Genomic DNA, 18973 nt, shown 5'->3' with positions numbered 1-18973 from the left:
GGGTGGGCGGGAAGAGGAGGAGGAGCAGCAGCAAAAATAAAGTCCCAGGAGTGGAATTAACACTCTCCGGCTTGGTCGGGTTTCTCAGGGGTTAAGCCTTCGGAGCACCACCAGAACTGGGGAGGTACCGTCATCCAACTGTGGGCAATGTCTCTGAAGAAACTGAAAATAAAGATTTATTATAAATGCCCCAAAAAGTGCCCAAAATAATGAAAAATAACCCCCCCATAACCTCAGTGTGCAACACAAAGGTGAAAGGTGTTTTAAAATTTTTTTTAAAAGTTTTATTTAAGCCTCAGCCAGTCACAGCAACATTTTGGGCTGAGTCACTGTGCCACTGAGGGAGGCCCAGCCATGGCCAGCTGCTGTTCCCAAACACATCCCACTACACAGCACGTACTGCGACAGAGAGTGTGACATGCAATCGCCCCACTTAGTAACCCCACAGCATGACCGAGGACAGCAGAGAAATTTCCATACTTTATTTTCACCTTTTCATTTATGATAGTACAATAAAATAACTTAACTAAAAAAAAAATCTAGTCCCAAGTTCCACAGCGTCGAGTACTCCACTCCAAACGACGAGCGGCCACTAAGCATTACTCCAGGTTTACAGTGACATTACCTTCAGGAGGACTTAGTCACAGAGGATGCTACTACAAGCAGTGCATTTTATGCTGTTCCCAATGCTGGCCATCCCATGGCTCCAGACTCTGCTGAAAAAGGGGTTTGGTTTATCTCGCACAACAGTTCATAGGGAACTGGAGGAGCCAGGGGGGTAGGGAAGTGTGTAACTCGATTTCCATTTTCATAACAGACACACTTTGTGGTAAGACATCGTGCCCACAAATCCGAGGTGCGTAAACACAGCCAGAGCAATACAGCAGCTGGAGGAAGATGATGGGGTAAGGGCAACTAAGGCAAAAGGGAGCAACTTCTTTTGACATGAGCAGGGCAGATGGCTGGGGCGAAGAAATGATTCAGTAGCACAACAGGTATCACAGTACACCTAGACTACAGAATCAGTGAGAATATAACTTAACCTCGATCGAGATCTACATTAACCTTAACAAATTCTGAAAAATATTTAAAATCTCCTCTTCCTTCTCCTTCCTCCCACAATCATAGTCTGCTGCACTTTTGAAAAGCACAGAAGTTTCCCTTTACTAAACGTAAGGCTATAATGAAAAAATGAAGCATAGGGCTCCTCTTTCAAAACCAAGTATAAAAATCAAGCCACTCTACAAGGTCTTAAATACCTCTAAATACCACCATCCATTTTCCAAAACAAATCATTTTTATATTTGGAAGAAAAAAAAAAAAGGTATACTGCCAAAGTTTGTCTTCATACCCTTATACTTCTGTCCCAGAAACTGATCACTGATACCAGGAGTTACCACTGTAAGGTAACTTCAGCTCAGGACACCCCCCCTTTGCTGAATCCAGATGTGCTGGTGGGAAAGGTATCATCATTCTCCTTGCCTCAAATATCAACTATCAAACGATAAAAGATCTACTATAGAACACCTTAAAGTTAATCCAGCTGGCGTTGAGACAGGCTGAGGATGTACTCACACAAGCACATCTCAAGGAGCAGCAGCAGCTGCTGCAGGGAAGACGATGTTTGCCTATAGCCTTAGTGTTCTTGCCCAAGAGAGAAAAGTATGAAGCAGCAGCAGAAACGGACACAGCTCTAGCTGTCACCACAGCTCCCAGTTCTCTTTACGGGCACAAGAGGATACTTTGCTTATCATATTATACAATATAATTTATAATATATATATTATACTATGCACCTGTGGACGTTCAATGCATTAGAGGACTTGCATTTGAGAGAGTGAGGTCCCCCTCCATTGCACACCCTGAATTACACAACCATGTCGGTGGTGGTTTAAGAGTCAGCTGAATCTGAAAGCTGACTAACAAAGCTAGGTAGGGCTTCACAAAAATGGCTTCAACCAATGCTTCTTCCTCCTAACCTTAAAGTGCTGGGAAAATGCAGCATGACCAGACTAGTAGCCCAGGAAAAAATATCCACAGTCCTACCAAACATACCATTTCCTAACTTATGACAGACAAGATTCCTAGCAGTTTAGAGCTTAAAATCCTCCACAGATGCTGAAAAGAGAGTTACATATGGAAAAAATACAGCCTTGAAGAAACTGGTTAAGAGTAGAAAATATAGCAACCCCAATCTTGGTACAGTCAAAAGGCATTTTTAGAATAAAAGCGACCTTTTCTAATGCTGTCACTTCATTTGTCCAGTGACACTAAAGAAATGCTCCTCCAATTACAAACACTAAAGAGAATATTTCAATAATACTTTAGGTATTTTTAAGGGTTTATAACTTACTAGAAGTTAACATTTTCTTATTCACATTTCCTATTTTGATCTTAAAAGGACAGCTAGTCCTAGAACAGTGACATATGGATAAAGACTCACTACCTAAGGGCCATTTCTAAACTTCCTCAGTCTGACCCATTTGAGAAGAGTGAGCTATTTTTTTCCTCACAGAAACAGGCTCCTTACAGTCATTACTTCACCAGCCACTGCGTATATGACCAATCTACTGACCAGAAGCAACAGTGAAAAAGCAACTCCCGCTATAGGTACGTTAGCTATGGGCTCTGACCGACAACTGCAAAGCTGGCTGCACCTGCTGACGGTCACTAGCTCCTGTAGAAGCTTATTTTTCACCTAGCAGAGAAGGCCAAGCGTGGCATGTATCCAGCTGCGAGAATCAGTCATAACCCTCAGTCGCATGGCATTGCTAAAATAAAGCTGTCACTTTGTGACGTGTTATAAAAATTCACTGCTTACCTTAACAGACTAGAAATAATCACTGCAATTTTCCATTAAATATAGCATCATAAATTCAGTGAAATCAGAAAAGAAGTACAAAAACAACCTTTCAAAATAGCTCCTTAGTTATGCCTTGCTTGAACTGAATCCTTGGTATATCAGCAGCATGAATAACTCATTTCATTTCCCACCACAACTCAAGACAGAACAAAAACAGTAAAAATAAGAATAATCTATAAAAACCGCAGTACATCAGAAGTCTATGTAAAAAACATATGTCTGTATCAAGGAGCTCAGTAACAACTTAAAGCACCACTCAAAATTAAGTACCATACATGTTACAGTACATGCCATTTATTATGACAATTTAAGGCTAAAATGGGTACAACTCCCTCATAGTCAAGCTTTCTTATATTTATAAATGCATACAAATATTAAGTAGATACAAATGCGTAGGGGTTTTTTTATTGCTCTGAATCGTCTACTACAATGTTCGACTTTCCCAAATGTTGCCTCAGTTTGCCTTTTTCAATCAAGCTGAAGTCCTACAACTGCAACTTATGGCACTTGTACAATGATCAACCTTCTTTGATTTGAGCTGTAAATAAATTCAAAGACATATCAGAAAAAATTGCCCATCACGGCAAATTTTATAACTTAGTGAACTAAACATTTGTCCATAAAATACACAACAATTCATCACAAAGATTATTTCTGCCATTCTTCAGGAAGGATTTTCTTTTCAAAATGATAGGTCTAACCGAGCGGCAAACAAGACAACCAGCAAGAAATGAGTGACTAGTACCAGTCTAACAGACTGGGCTTTAAAAAGAAAAAAAAAAAGCTGAATACGTGCTCCAAAACAAAGAGCAAACTTTTCTTCTTGCTCATAGAGCAATTATGTTTCCTAATTACGTAGGGCAATGCTTTAGTCTGCCAGTGCCAAATTCTTTGACTGTAGCTTGTCCATTTCTTGACCAATATTTCCTTCAACAGTATCGCATTGGGCAAGAAAAACCTGAGAATAAGAAACAAACAAATGTTACTGTGGATGCAATTATAGCAATGGTAGATGCTTCTTAAGACCAGAAGCTGCACTTTCCGTCATGAATTTGAAGAAGCCAACTCAGCAACCACCTTCCAGTTCGGTTTTGGTAATAGCTTGTTCACAATTTTGTTTACCATGAGTCCAACAGAAACATGATACTTGATAAAGCAACAACGTGGGTGCCCATCCTCACCAATCCTGCCCCTAAAGTACTTTGAGTTGACCCAACGTTCATCAACAGTTATAAGGATCATAAAGGTTCAGACAAGTTAGAGCTTCAAGTTTGGAACATGAATTCTAGATTCCTTTCTACACCACATGCTTCTGTAGCCAAGGGTGGGAGTGACAAACCTACTCAGTCAAATTCAAAACAAGCTTTTATTAAATCAAAGCCTCTTCTATTTCTCAAGACTGCAGGGCAACACAAACCTTCATTTTTATCAGTAAGTTGCTGGTGTGCCTCAAAAGATAGAAGGCTCCTTCCCAAAAAGGGCAGTCCACAGCACCTTAAGCTTTCTTAGAACCTGCCCACAAGTTCTTACGAGTACAGCAGCACACTCAGTAATTAAGAGCCAGCAGCCATGGGTCACTTTGGTTGCATTGTACACAGCACAACGCACCAGAACTTTAAGGCAATGAATTCTTCTGGCTGACTCCAGTTTATGTCAACACACTGCAGGTTCTCAGCTGACTCTCCTGCTACATACTCACATCTTGCACTCAGTTTTGCTACTTCTGCGCTAGCCTTTAACAGTCAAACCAGATATTTCATGTTATTTACATTAGAATGACATTAAGAAACTTCCCTCCCTCTAGAGCAGCAAACCATTGTGCCAGCTGAACGTTTCTCAACCATCACACGGTTTTGAATCCTTTGTTTTCAACAAATCCCTCGAGCTGGAGTCTGTATGGACTTGAGGGATGAAAAAGTCAAGGTGGTAACAACTGCAGTTGCTGGCTGCAAGCGCTTTATATCTGCCTCCCCATTCTGGAAGAGATTTGATTGCCAGCAACAGAAGGCAGTTAATAGCTCCCTCTTGCTTTTCATGAATACTTATGAGTAATAAGCAGAACTTGCCATCATTTTCTTGCTCTGGAAAAACAAATTGTTGTTGACTGCTCTGATCTGAATCACCTTAAGATTCTTCTGCAGTCCTCAAAAGGTTCATAACTTACAGCTGCAGAACACTGTGCCTATCAAAGCACATCAATAATTCTGATCTCTGCTCAAAAGAGTCTGTTCTATGCTTTAACAGCTGTTATTATGAAAAGCCCCACTTATTTCTGCAATAACTTCACCCAAGAGTGGAGCTTGCCAGGAGGTTTATAGCCATACCTCTATTACCGCTTCAGTCAGGCACGTGGAATCAAGAGCATGTTTAGAGCCCCATATAACACAGCTATGCCAACAACCATCTTCATTTCAATTTGCATTATCTGAACTTACCTCTGTAAAAGAGTACACAGGGCTTTGTCCCTAAAGCTATAACAAAAAACACTTCTATCATGAAGTACTTCTTGGTAAGGCTTCCTCTAAAATAGATGGCTATTCTAAAAAAAATTGGGAAGCATTTACAGAATGTATTTCATAAAAGACAAAACCTTTCAACTCCATATATGAATGCAAGGTACTTTCACAAATAATTTTCAGGGGTCTACCTGTGACTGAAGGTAGCAGAATACAAATAATAGCAGTCACATGAGTAGTACTACCATTGAAGTTTGGCTATGGAATATAGAAGTTTGGCTTTGCAGGAGGAGGGAGGAAGGATAAATTCCAGTATTTAGTAACAAACCTTCAGTTCAAGGTCTCCAAGGAAAAAATGCCTAGGAATTTATAAGCATCATACAATGACAAAGCAATTAAAAAAAAAAAACATTCCCCAGCACAGGTGCTCTTCCATACAGACTTTAGAGACTTTACTTTAGAGACTCTCCATAGAAAGTCTGTACATTGCAACAGAAGCTACATTTTCCAAAGAAAGGTCCCAGCAGGAGTTACAGCTGACTGCATCTCTGTGCCCAGACCTCATTCATTACTCCAGTCCACCAAGATATGGGAAAGACAGAATCATCCCGTTTTCCTTGTAAGTTATCAGAATTATATTACATCATCAGGCACCCATAAGGCCAACCACAAACATAAACAGCAAACGTTATCTGAAAATAGCACAAACTATGAAAATCTATTTTTTATACTGCTTTATAAATCTATTAAATACCTCTCAAAGGGGGATCCATAAGAAGCACCAATATAAGTACAAGCACTGAAAATAATCTAAGCTCTAGCAGCTCTCTTTTTCCACAAACTCTTGGTATACAAGTGCCCAGCACTAATGTAAAACCAAAAAGCCAAAGAACTCACCTGAACCCTTTTCACCAGCCCCTTCTTTTTCAGTTTGCAATCACTGAAATTCTCTGGCAGATTCTGCAGTAAAACAAACAAGTTGATGCAGCTTAATGCTGAAATGAACATATTAAACTTACAGCAAAAACTGGATGTATCAAAGAATCCTCTGAACAGGCATCCTGAAAATGCTTGCTCAATGAGGATAATTACATAGAAAGAATTTAAAAGAAAAAGTCATAAATTTAGAAAGTCAGGGATCCAGCATGATCGTCAAGAATTGAGCTAGGAAATTTCCCACATGTCTTTAGGTAACACACCACAATAACTGCATACGTTGCTCTTGTCTACTGTGGTGTATGTTAATTGTTCTGCTGAGCTTCAACTTCAGATTTTTTTTTCAGAGACTGTAAGATGAATTAATTTCTTATGCACACAGTAACTCAATCTCTTGCCATCATTAGAATGCATCATCAGCAATGCAGGCATTGCCAGTCTAAGCTGTACATCCAATTGTCTCCGCAGTCTACTCACAGAAGGGAACAGATGTCAAGTGTTACATGCTGACAGCTTTTAATTTAATTCAAACTACGTCATTTTCCATGCTCCTATCGCCCAATATATTTGTGTATGTCATAGAATCGCAGAACAGTTTAGGTTGGAAGGGACCTTAAAGATCATCCAGTCCAATCCCCTTGCCACAGGCAGGGATACCTCGCACTTGCAAATGTTATATGCTTTGTCCTTTTGGAGCACTGTGAACTTGGGGTGTTGGTGGGGAACAATGCTCAGGTTTATGTTTTTCTGAAATGGGTAAAACAGATTATTATCATCATATAAAATTTATGTGAACACTCTTAGAAACATTATGTTCTTACTGTTGAAAAGGCATAAAAATCCTGGAGTTTCTCAATGGTGCTCCTTTTACTTTCTGCCCTAACTCCGTATCAAGAATAGATGTTTCCCTATACTACCTCCTGCTTTGACTCAGCCAAAATGCAAGCCCCACTAGGAGGTTTAGATACATAATCTTTGATAACAATTTAAAAAATGCTCTTTTCTTTTAGTGTTCAGCCAAACATATACAGTCTTAAACACAGGAGTCTCGCACATAACCTAATACAGGAGTTAAAAATACACAAGACTTCAGATCAAAAAAAAAAAAAAAAAAAGTCAATCATGGGAAGTGAAACTATAGGCATCGCTGAGATCCCAGGAAGTTCAGGGGTCACACCGCTCCAGTATTTGTGCAGTAATTAGCACACTGCAAGTGATATCTGACAAAGAATCAATAATCACCAGGCTTAGCATGCATTCTCAGCACCATGAGTGAGGAGAAAATGAGCACGCAATAGAGCGAGCAAGGACACATTCTTACATTTTACTTCCATATAAACTTTGGGTTTAAAATCCCTCTTATTCTTTCTACGCTCAGTTGGAAGAAGGGATGCCAAATGCTGCTGCTTGTCTCCTAGGAGAGTACCAAAGCTGGAAGTGGGAGTAACTACTACTACACTAGCCTTTTCCCAGGGCCAGTGTTTTGGGTTTATTTTGTTAGTTTGCTCTTGGAAGATGGGTAAGAGAAAGGATCTTCTGTTCCTGTAGATCCAGCTCCCATTTCTGTTGCTTCAGTACAAGTGTTCCCAAACAGCAGCATTGCTAAGCTGCATAAAACTCCTATCAACTTCTAACATTTCCCTTCTGGAAAAATGACCATCAATCTGACCAGCAGAGAGTACGCAGATCAAAGGAGCTAACCTTCCAAATGCAAACTGGTGCAGTGTTATCTTATGAACAAGGACAGAAATATCTAAAAACTAAAAGTTATGTTGGCTTTTCTTTGTTATGTTAAATCAACGTTAAACCTCTTAATACCAAAACCACTTCAGTTTGTCCTAAAATGCATTCCATCACCTATCTATCCTTTCCAACTCATTCTGTGAGAAAGAGAAGTAGCTTTGAAAGCAAGTTTCCAGGTTAACTCCGGGAATCTGTCATGCACAATGTAAATACTCCTAGAGGAGCCTGTTCTACATTGGTCACTTCCTTCATTTATGCAACATCGCCTTATGTCCTTGGATTTACAGCAGAAGACAGGTTCAGAAGCTGTTATTACATTTTCAACAACAGACTACCTAAAATGAAAACTTCTTTCTACAAGTGGCACAAGTCCATTTTCCAAAGCACAGCTTTTTTTCAGTTGTTCACTTTGGAAGCCACTTAAAAGCTCTTTACAAAGTGTATTTTCTAGTACTGTGCACTGCAATAAGCCTGCACTTACTGTAGGGTGCTAAACCTGCATGTTTCCTCCCAAACAGGAGGACACTGAAAAGATGGTATTACATGCTTTTCCTTCAGAAACTGAATGTTCCAAAGACATTACAAAACAACTGAGAAGTTAGTTCAAAGCTGCTGGTGAATTCTCTTCAAACGCTAGTTCTAGTTTACAAATAAAAAAGGCAGCCTTATGAGTATTTATAGTTGTCACAGGGGAAAAAAAGATTTATAAAGTATTATAAAGTTATACAAAGCCTTCTAAGGGATCTTAGACATAGAATCCTGTACCCACATGAGAAAGCATTCTTATTTTCCCCTTGGTTTTCAACAACACATTTCACTTTTTTAATTGAACAAAATATGACAGGAAACATTTAACATAAAGAGAGTATATGATGGATACTACTTTGACTCCATATATGTAATAGTCTGAAAGAACAAAGATCAGTTACTCTTAATTATTAATGTCTGATTCTCACCAGAAAATAAAGATGTTACCTCACTGTCACAGAAATTCTTCTATGCCTTGAAGTTTTCCATTATTTGGAATTTCTAAGTAAATCAAAAATGAAATCATGCACTCGCTCACTTACACTGCCCATTTCACTTTGCTGAGTATTTCTTTCAGGTTTCTGAAGGAGATTCTGGCCTATGCAAATATTCCTACCAGTCTGAAATAGCAAATTAACAAACCATTTTCTGTCATCAGAATAGTCTTCAGTTAACTTTCAACAGCAGAGAGGGAACTCCAGCTGGGCATACCTCATAAACGCTGTTTCTAAAACAGATGCTGGTAACTGAAGGAAACTCTGAAATCTGAGTGTAGAGAAGGCATTCGGACTATTTCTACTTTTGACAATATTTTTCAAAACTGTTCTTTTGAATTACATCTGTGCGTGCAAACTCCTACGTTGGCTTGCACACCCTCATAACTGGTTTGGCTTTTTTAAGTCACACCCTGTAATCCTCTTGACAGAGACATGGAATGGAAGGCCTAAATGTGCTAACTTACCAAGCTACTTAAAAGGTGTTTTGCAATCAAATTAACAAAATTTACAAATCTTAACATCAAATTAAATCTTAGTCTCTCTGTTTTACCTTAGTCAGCTTACGTCTCCTCTCCAGGAATACGTTGTCCAACTATTCAGGGTTTAACAGGTGAAGCTGGCAATAAACCTTAAGTCACAATAACATTTCAGTATTTAATTAAAATCAAATTTAATTAAAGAAGGAGTAGCTTAAGTCTAGGCAGTGTTTATGCAAAACTCTTGCCAAGTCTACATTTTGGTGCTAGTGTTGCTTGCAGAACAGTAGGTTGGATTAGCATATGGCTTTCTACTGCACAGCATACTCTTACTTTTATAGCAGGTCTCCTCTTCGCATTGCATTTTCTCTGTAACAAAACCCTGCTCGAGTCTCACAGTCCTTGGTCTGGATGGTTTTAAACTTTCAGAAGTGACTGCACGCCAGCAACTTCTATACAACTCCTGGGCACAGGTTCTTTATCCTCTCCCATCCACCCAGAAACAGAGGCTGCATCCCCATTATCAGTGGCTGTCTACCACCCCATATCCCTGAATTCAGAGTTGCTGAACCACATCTCTTTGAGAGTTCTCACCCTGCAGATACACCGACGAGATGCACAGCAGAGACACACATGGTACATCCTCAAAGACTCATCTTTGTATGCACCAACACTCATGCTTTATGCAAGAGATCCTTAAAACCAACCACCCTTTACTCAGTAATAAATTCATGTGTGTGCATTTTCTTGCCTCTAGATTCCTTTTGTTCTTGAGTGTTATCTATGAAGCCAGCATCAATCTCTCCTGAGCTCTGCTGCTTACAAAATTCAGACTCTCTTGTCATTTCTTTCCCCTCTCCCAGCTGACCGTCTAATAAAACCACCTCCTTTTGCCACTGAACATCACCTTCAGCTCTGCTCAAGTTCCACTTGTTTTGGAAGTGCTTCCAATAACGATTTTTAAGCTTAGTGTTACCACCACATCTTTGTTCTCCTCTTCGGTTATTTCTTATTTCCCAAACCATTGACCCCAGCAGGTGATATCTGATATGTGAATCCACTTCAAAGTGAAGTCAGTTAATAAACAAAAAAATCGCTAGTCACATTTTTTATTTATGACTACTATCTTATCAGAAGCAAAGGGACACCATTCTTAAAATAGGCAATCTCTGACACTAGTAGTAATAGCTAGAAATATTTTTGGTTTGTTATCAGAGGACTTAAACAAAATAAAAATCACTCTGCTACACATGGCACCAATGCTAATCCGTTGCAAACAAGGATTTTTTTGCTGAGGCCCCATGCATCTAACAAGAATCTTTTTCATTAGTTTCTTTTAAAAAACCAAAACAATGTATAGTATTTTAGTGTCTAGTTTTTACTGTCAGCCCTTCACTATTTTTTAACTTACTGTTAAACAGATTGGTAACTGGGTAAGTACATTATGTTGACACTGAATCTTTTTCATCCAAGTAGATATCTGAGCAGCTTCTTTAAAAGCAGCTATTAAATCACAGCATTTGTCAATGGCTTTTCTGAATGCAAAACTGGTAACTGAGCACAGTACCCTCGCTGAGGAATGCTAGCATTTTCACAGAATCACAGAATCGCTCGGTTGGAAAAGACCTCTGAGATCATCACGTCCAACTGTTCCTGTCTACCCCCTAAACCATATCCTTAAGTACCTCGTCTACCCGCTCTTTAAATACATCCAGGGTATGACTCCACCACCTCCCTGGGCAGCCTGTTCCAGCTTCTGACAACCCAATGTTTCTTCATGTTCCTTATGCTTTAAAAACATTTCCCTCCAAAGCTTTGATTTTGCGTTTATGATTCATGCTAAGAGATTTAAGAAATGCTTATCAAATTTTTGCTTATCCAGATAAATTCAAAGGTTTAGTGGTAAGTTCTCATTTTATTGTAGGTGGCAAAACTTCCCAAAAGTCTGAGAAATATTTGTTACCGGCACAATGGTGAGGTTTTTTCTGCAATTCTTCTTTATTTTAATTATTGAAATGTTAATGTGGTATTGATTTACCAGATGACAAGTATAGCAGGGACAAGGAGACAGTGAAGAAAAGATTTATCAGAACAGTACAGTAATTTTTTATAGAGGAATTATAATTTAAAGAATCTTCAAGAAAGGAGGATGTGCCACCAGAACATAACTATGAGTCAGTAATGCTATCCCTGTCCTCAATACTGATACATGCAATTTGACAGATGATTTTGTCATGAATTTATGTAAACAAAATCAGTGACTGGTATTTCAGAAGAGAATTTTTTTTTCAGTTGTTAGAACGATCTGTTCTCTGCAGTATAGTCTTTCCAGCCTACAAATCCACCAATTTAATATGAAATCATCATGAGAACAAAGTAATCTCTCAGACTGCATTATCAGTGACAAACTTCATGTAAATTAGAGCAGGCTCACCAGACGTACATAGTGTCACGCCTGTGGATTTAAAATTTTCCTACTGATCTCTGAAAAGCTTTCATTCTTTTTCTTGAAAAAGCCTTTCAGTTATTTAAAAGAATCTGTGCCAGCTGATCAGGTCAAGGATTTTCTGTGTTCTACTCACTGAGATCTGTAATAAGTAGCATACTTTGGCTTTTACTCCTGGACCAAATGTTTTAACTGCTGAAATAAATGGCATTTCTGGTGATGCACACACACAAGTCTTCAACTGTTGAACATGACACAGTTTGCAGTCCTTCTGAAGAAAACTTCAAAAACTCTGTGGCTTATGGGAACATCTGACTGTGTCACAGCATTCAAACATTTGTTAGATGCACATAAGATCCCTTCACCCTTTCTGCAGTAGAAACTGTAGCTAAATAGCTACTGTGTTTAAATAAACACATTTAATGTTAAAATGTTTAAGGTACAGCTACTCTACCCAAAAGCATCCCTTCAAGACTTTCCTTTCATACTTCTGGCAGTGACAATTACTGTATTTTTTTTCTCCTACCCTAATCCTGCATGACTACCAACCTACTTCTCCACTTCCTAAATAAAACTTACTGTAGATCCATAGTTGTTGAACAAATGAAGTCTAGTAAAAATGAGGATTAGTTCCAAACTCAGCTCCTTTAATTAATGAGCTTGTCTCTACTAACAGTAAGAGGGTGACACTCCTAGAACTGACAGAAAACAATATGCAGACTTCCTCAGCCTTAGCTTTATAACCATACAAATCTAATTTCGTATCAAGCTAGCTGGTTTTGATTGATCCAAACAACGTATGACAGCCAAGACACTTTAAAGAGTTTTCACAACAATTCTGCTGAATAAACAAACCGGAACATTTACAGTGTGAGCTTCCCTTCTACAATGCATTGATTCTTCTGTCTTAGTAGAAAACAGCTCACTCAATTACTTTTTTACCCCTTATTTTTTTTAACATGCTATTGATTGAATCAATAACACATCTATATGACCAACAGCATTCAAGATATTTTTTAAAGCTTGCTTTTTTTACTTGGTTAACAAAAAGAACACTAAATACTGTGCAAAACAACTCTGAGATATAGATAAAATACTTTCTGGAAGCTCTATGCTTTTCCACTTTGCACTTCCATTTACCATTTTTTACTTCAGTGGAACCCATTTGTTGTTCATACACATAACCTCATTACCACTCTGCGTTGCTGCCCCTGTATGTTGCACAACTACAGTACAGCTAAGCAATACCTCATGAAGTTGGTGGCCTGTTCATCTGATCAGCTACACTTTACATAAAGATTCCACCCACCTACAGGTATCTCATCTGCAAGATTTCACATAAGGTTCACAGAAGTTCAGTTTTCATGACAAAAAAACCACAGCTGCCTTTGTGTAATAAAACAAATAAATACGGATGTTGGTATGTGTGATATAAATGCAATCACGGGTAACAAAACCCCTCACTTATTTCTTACTTCAAAAACAGGCTCTTATACAACAAAGTAACAAAAAACTAACACATACATTAAAAGATGCTGATTATAATTAGTTTTAGGTCTGGCTGCTCCACTTCCACAATAGATAAAACTGAGGCACAGAGATCCCATTATTTCCTAAACCTAAACACGATGTCTATAGATTACAAATCTTCTAAAATCTTGTACTAAACCTCAAAGTCCCTTTGTCCATTACTATTTAGAGCATTTTGGATAAGGAGATAGATAATCGTATACTTTCTGTTTAAGTCATGCAAAAAATACCAGAATCAAAAGTAAACTTGGGAAACTCGGGATAAATTAGGAAGCAGTGAAAGGGGTTTTTCGACGCTGCTTGCTGGGTTCCAGAACTGTACACCAGTGTAAAAGTACTGACTTTTTCTAAATAAGAGCTTAGTATCATAAATTGAAGGGATCAGAAATAAGCCTTAATCCCATTCAAATTAAACAGTTGTCACCTTATTGCTGCTTTCACGATAACACACAGTAAATCTGCCACTTCAAACAGGGAATCAGCTACAGGAAGTCTGTATGTTTAACATCATTCAAGAACTGTCAACAAAATATATTCCTCTGTGAGACCAAAGAGAGAAACTTTAAGACTTTAAATACTTAGCATACTACAATTTTCAAAAAGTATTTAAGAACTGTTAGCTAGAACAAACAGCAAAGGCTAATTTACTATTAAAGGTACATAATATGAAAGGAGGAAATAAGTTAATCAGCTCTCCACCATTCCTGGCTATTATATAGCATTGGATGATAGCCAATTCAAATTATTACTCTATGATTTAGTCTGCTGCTGAACTTTTTCAAAGTGTCCATCAATTAAACTACATTTGGTTCATCAGTTATAGGCATCTGCATGGACTTTTTCTGAAACAATCCCATAAAGGGTCACTGTGCAGAGGAGTAGACCCGAAGACATCCCTACCAGAGAAAAGCAGCATTTTGCCTTCAGAGCAGGATATTACAATTGTGATACGCAACATAGTCATATAATTAAGTTTACAGAGAATGACCAGCAGACAGAGAAACTGAATCAGGAAATAGCCTAGTGACCACAATCTTCTATTTATTTCTGCACAAGTCCCTTATTCTCACGTAAGCTCTTGTCTACTACATGATACTGGAAGATATGTTACTATACGCTGGAAATATTCTGTAAGGTTATGATCCATTAATGACTGTGAAGCACTTAGATGTACACCAGCACATGCCAAAGAAAGAATCCAATCCTCAATATGCAGGCATCTCAGATAAAAGTACTGTCAGTCCATGTGACTGACCAGAAAATTCTTCAGGACCTCCTTATTCTTATCAATAAAGAACACAAACTCTATCTGGTGGTTAGTTTGTTTGTTTTTTCAAGACCTTTACTTACTTACAATAAAGTTTGCCAAGACAAACTAAAAGGGTAAAACTTGAGTAAAGGATACCCATTTCATGTAGTCTTAGCAGGCTGCTGCCCCAAATGAAGCTCTTCTGTAGAATGGGGATGCATACACAGGCATTAATGTCACCATTTAGAAATAGATGCTGCCAAGTAGTCTTTTGGAGACATACAGGGGCAAAAGCTGGATATTAAAGAAGAAATGAGCAAACCAATTAACTAATTTTAAAAGCCAAAATAAGTTTGTTAGTATTTTAAAATATAAAATAAATTACAAGAAAGATATAAGCTTAACAGGAAGTTTCTGTTTGGACTTGACCTTCTTTCTGTGGTTATTTACTTACAATGGCATCAATCTGTTCTAGGATCTTCATGAACTGCTCTGCAGTTCCTTTTATCCTCTTGTCCAGCTGTTTTAGTGCTTCTGCTTGCAGATCCTTTGCTAAAAATCCCTGAGGAGGGAAAAGAGGGAAGGAAAGACAAAATGGTTCCATACTGTACAGAATACTCATCTTAGAAAATGTGTCAATCCACCACAGCAGAAAAAGTCTTCTTCTGTAGCTTCAAGTATGGTAGGGACTCCAATCTCAATTTGTATTCTATCAATCTTGAAATGCTAAATGTAAGATCTGCTAGGATTACTTAAGAAATTAAGCAAGTAACAGACATTCTACTTTGGACTAAAGAATCTAATTTATCTAAAGAATATAATTTATTCAATATGCAAAACTATTTACCTTTTTTCCAAATAGTGGCATGTCTCTATTTTGCAAACTCAATAGTATTTGAAATTCAGTAGGAAATTCACGGGCCCCTTGGACAGTTAGGAGGGACTGCCTATTACTGACTACATATAACCTTTAAACAGTATTTTTTAAAAATACATATACCTACAAAACTGTTTTGCAAAGATATAAAATGGTACAAAGCTGGCATACCTTCTGGATACTTGTGAACTCCTTATTAACTTCCTCTAACTTATTAGCTATTTGGTCCACTGACTTCTCCAAATCTTTTAATTTCTTTAATTCAGCCTCTTCTTCTGGACTATTCTGTGTATTCAAAAGCACAATATTCACAACTATGGAACAAATAAAGTCACTATGCAGCTAAAAAGCAGCTACAGATGATACAGACATAAAGGCTTTTGCTGATTTAAAATACATATTACACTCTGGTTATTCTATCCGTATTTTAATACCTAGCAAATAATCTCAAATGAGATAAATTTGAAGGGAGAAAGGAAAAACGTAAGCATTTTTTTTTGTTAGCTTAGCATCTTTAGAGGTAACATTTATATCATGAGATGATATCTTGTTCTCCACTTGGCAAAGCCAGCCACAAGGCATTTCACTAGAAATAAACCAGCAGACTCAGTAGCTACAAGTTTATTTCTTTTTTTTAACCAGAAAAATCAGACGGGCAGATAAGGTCATCAGTGCACAGAAGGTTCATGAGCACTGACAAGCAACAGATTAGACAGAAGTCTACCAATAACGTAAGGCAGAAGTCAGTCAATAACGTAATTTCAGAAATGTACAAACCACAGAGTTATTTGCAGTACAACATGAGACTGAACTTAACTTTGTGGGTAGGTATACACAGTTAGGTTTATGCTGTAACCTGTTTCTGTGTTCAGCAGCTGACAGAAATGACGATAATTTGAGGGGAAAAAAATACAATTGCAAAGGCAACACTTACCCTTTTCCCAATCAACATGACTCTGCAACCATTTTTAACACCGAGTGCTGACAACGGTTGTTCCAATTCTTTCAGAGACTTCCCTAAAGGGAAAATGAGAAAGGAAAAATAGTTAAAATACAATTAGCTGCTTGTCTTTTTGAAGACATTAAAAACATAGACACATGAAAATGAAAGTATCATCTACAAGAAGCACTGACAGATTTAGAAGTTACCTTTGTATATCAGTTTCTGAAAAGGAACTGGAACTCCAGTGACTTGTTCAATAAGTACAGCCATATCTTGTAGTGTAGGTTCACCATTTTCTTGTTGAGAAGCAACCTGAATACTGTGTTTCTCATTACCTAACAAAAACCAGAGTAACAGTAATACTTATTGTTACCTAGAAAACATTACAGGGAATAAATTTCTAATATGGTTTATTATTAATATTTCTATATTTTGAAATTATTTAATTTCCATTAATGCAGAAAGTTTTAAAATAACCGATTCTTACACACAATCATAATTTTCAATCAGAGGATTCTACTGTATCTCCTTCCTCTTGGAGTGACTTACCTCAGCTGAAAATTTCGTTTTACATTCCAATAATCTGAAGAGTTGGATCAGGTGTATTTCACTGGCATAATGTTCCTGCTAAATATCATTCCCTGCCTCATTTTAAGAGTGCAGATGATGTCCAGACATACCACAAGTTAAAGCATGAAAGCCCACATCTCTGTGACGTATTCCACTTCTTATTTGTAGGAGCTCTTAATGGCATGAGTCTTGGGGAATCTGAGATAATTTATCCCTTCCTTTGCTCCCTACTCCTCGTGCATGAGAAGCAAGCGATCGATGTCTACCCTGCCTCCCCTCCACCAGCCACCAGAGAGAATTCTCAGTCCAAAAATTATTTCTTCCCACAACACTGCTGACAAGAAGCTTTAACCACTTTGAGAAGTCTCTGCCTATATACGTCACCTTCCACTGCTAGACAATCCTATTCAGACTCCCTAAGATTACCTGCATGCAGACAGCAGGAAGTTCTTAACAAAAGCAAACAAAAAACCCAACCGAGTATATGTCTATTAATCTCTGCTTTGCAATAGGCCCTTTCTATAACCCTCTGCTCCCACACACTTGAGGCCTGCCAATTTGAAAACACAGAAATCGGCCACCACTGGCTGCAAGGGGAATCAAGACAGGCATTTTTTACTTTGCAGGAAAAGAGGACTCCTTAAAAAGTACCAGAAAGAAAACTGTTTTCATGCCACTAATTTGAAGTGCGTGTATCTTTTACAAAGAAGAGTGCTAGAAACATCAACTTTAAAATGTTCTGGCCTCCAAGAGTCACGCAACAAGTGACACTGTGGCCTCAAAAATTTGCAAGCTCCAACAGTATTTCTTAATTCCAAAATGGTTTTAAGCTTTAATTCACATTATACAAACTCCCTCCCCACAAGCATTTTCCATGAATGGACCTTCTTCCCAATTAATTTTGAAAGAAAACCCCAAACCAAACCAAAAAACCCCAAAACAAAAATGTAGGTCCTTATACAACTGTTCTGAGTAAGGGCTGTGCCTGTCAGCAGTTCAGAGAACAAACAAATCAACAAACAGCAAATGGGGAAGAAAACAGCAGAAGTTGGCCTAGCAACAGAAACAGTTTTAATAGCAAATCGTGCATACCACTTTGGGCAGACTATAACAAAAATTTTGCTGTAAATTCACAGCAGAGTGAAATAACCCTGAAAAATACATCATGGGTTAGAACCAGTATCGAGCATATAATTTTTTTTCAGTGAATGATCATACTAATTTAAAGTAACCATAGTGCAAAGTTCAAAAATATTTTAAAAAGAGAAGTCTAAATACCTTTTAAAAACAGGTAAATTCAATTTCTTGGAGATTGTCAACAGATACGTGTGGGTCTACTACCATTCTCTTTCTTTAATCCTTGTTTCCATCTTTTCCCACCTTCACTCATGCATGTAAAACTCTAATAAAACCATTTGTGCTAAGTAGTAAGCCAGCATCTGACAGCAGCACAGACAAATCAGACAGCTGAAGTCCAAAACAGAGGATGCCTTCTATTTGCTATTTATCAATGACAAAGTAAGACCAGATAAGAAAACAACTGGAAAGATAAAATCATTCTCAGATAACACGACTGTTGGCAAACAGCAAGACTTTGGAATTATAAATACATTAGCATCGTTAAGTTATTGTCATCTTTGAAAATGAAAACCCCTCAGATCAGATGGAGCTCTCTGAAGGTATCAACCAGCACATAAATCATAAAGATTTAACAGATTATTCCACAAAGTTCCTCATCAAAGACTCCTGGATAAAACTGCCAGGTGATAAAGGAAACATTTTCACAAAATAATGTACCGAATACAACAGTAACAGTTTGAAAACGTGAATGAGCAAGCAGAAATAAACAGTAAGCTCTA

The 18973-nt window shown here is 37.9% G+C and overlaps 1 protein-coding gene across 1 annotated transcript; it reads right to left on the bottom strand.

The window, feature by feature from the left end:
- Positions 1-3065: 3065 nt before the first annotated feature.
- On the bottom strand, positions 3066-18687 carry BAG1 (BCL2-associated athanogene; the record flags this gene model as incomplete). Its single annotated transcript, XM_010179232.1, has 7 exons — positions 3066-3821; positions 6217-6279; positions 15179-15286; positions 15773-15886; positions 16536-16618; positions 16751-16879; positions 18616-18687. Coding segments are annotated over 7 exons (659 nt in total), but the record flags the coding sequence as incomplete, so codon positions are not given.
- Between the last annotated feature and the right edge of the window lie 286 nt (positions 18688-18973).

Source organism: Mesitornis unicolor, unplaced genomic scaffold (assembly GCF_000695765.1).
Source record: "Mesitornis unicolor isolate BGI_N332 unplaced genomic scaffold, ASM69576v1 scaffold31542, whole genome shotgun sequence".
In the NCBI taxonomy this organism is placed as follows: domain Eukaryota; kingdom Metazoa; phylum Chordata; class Aves; order Mesitornithiformes; family Mesitornithidae; genus Mesitornis; species Mesitornis unicolor.
This window is presented reverse-complemented; position numbering and strand designations above follow the sequence as displayed.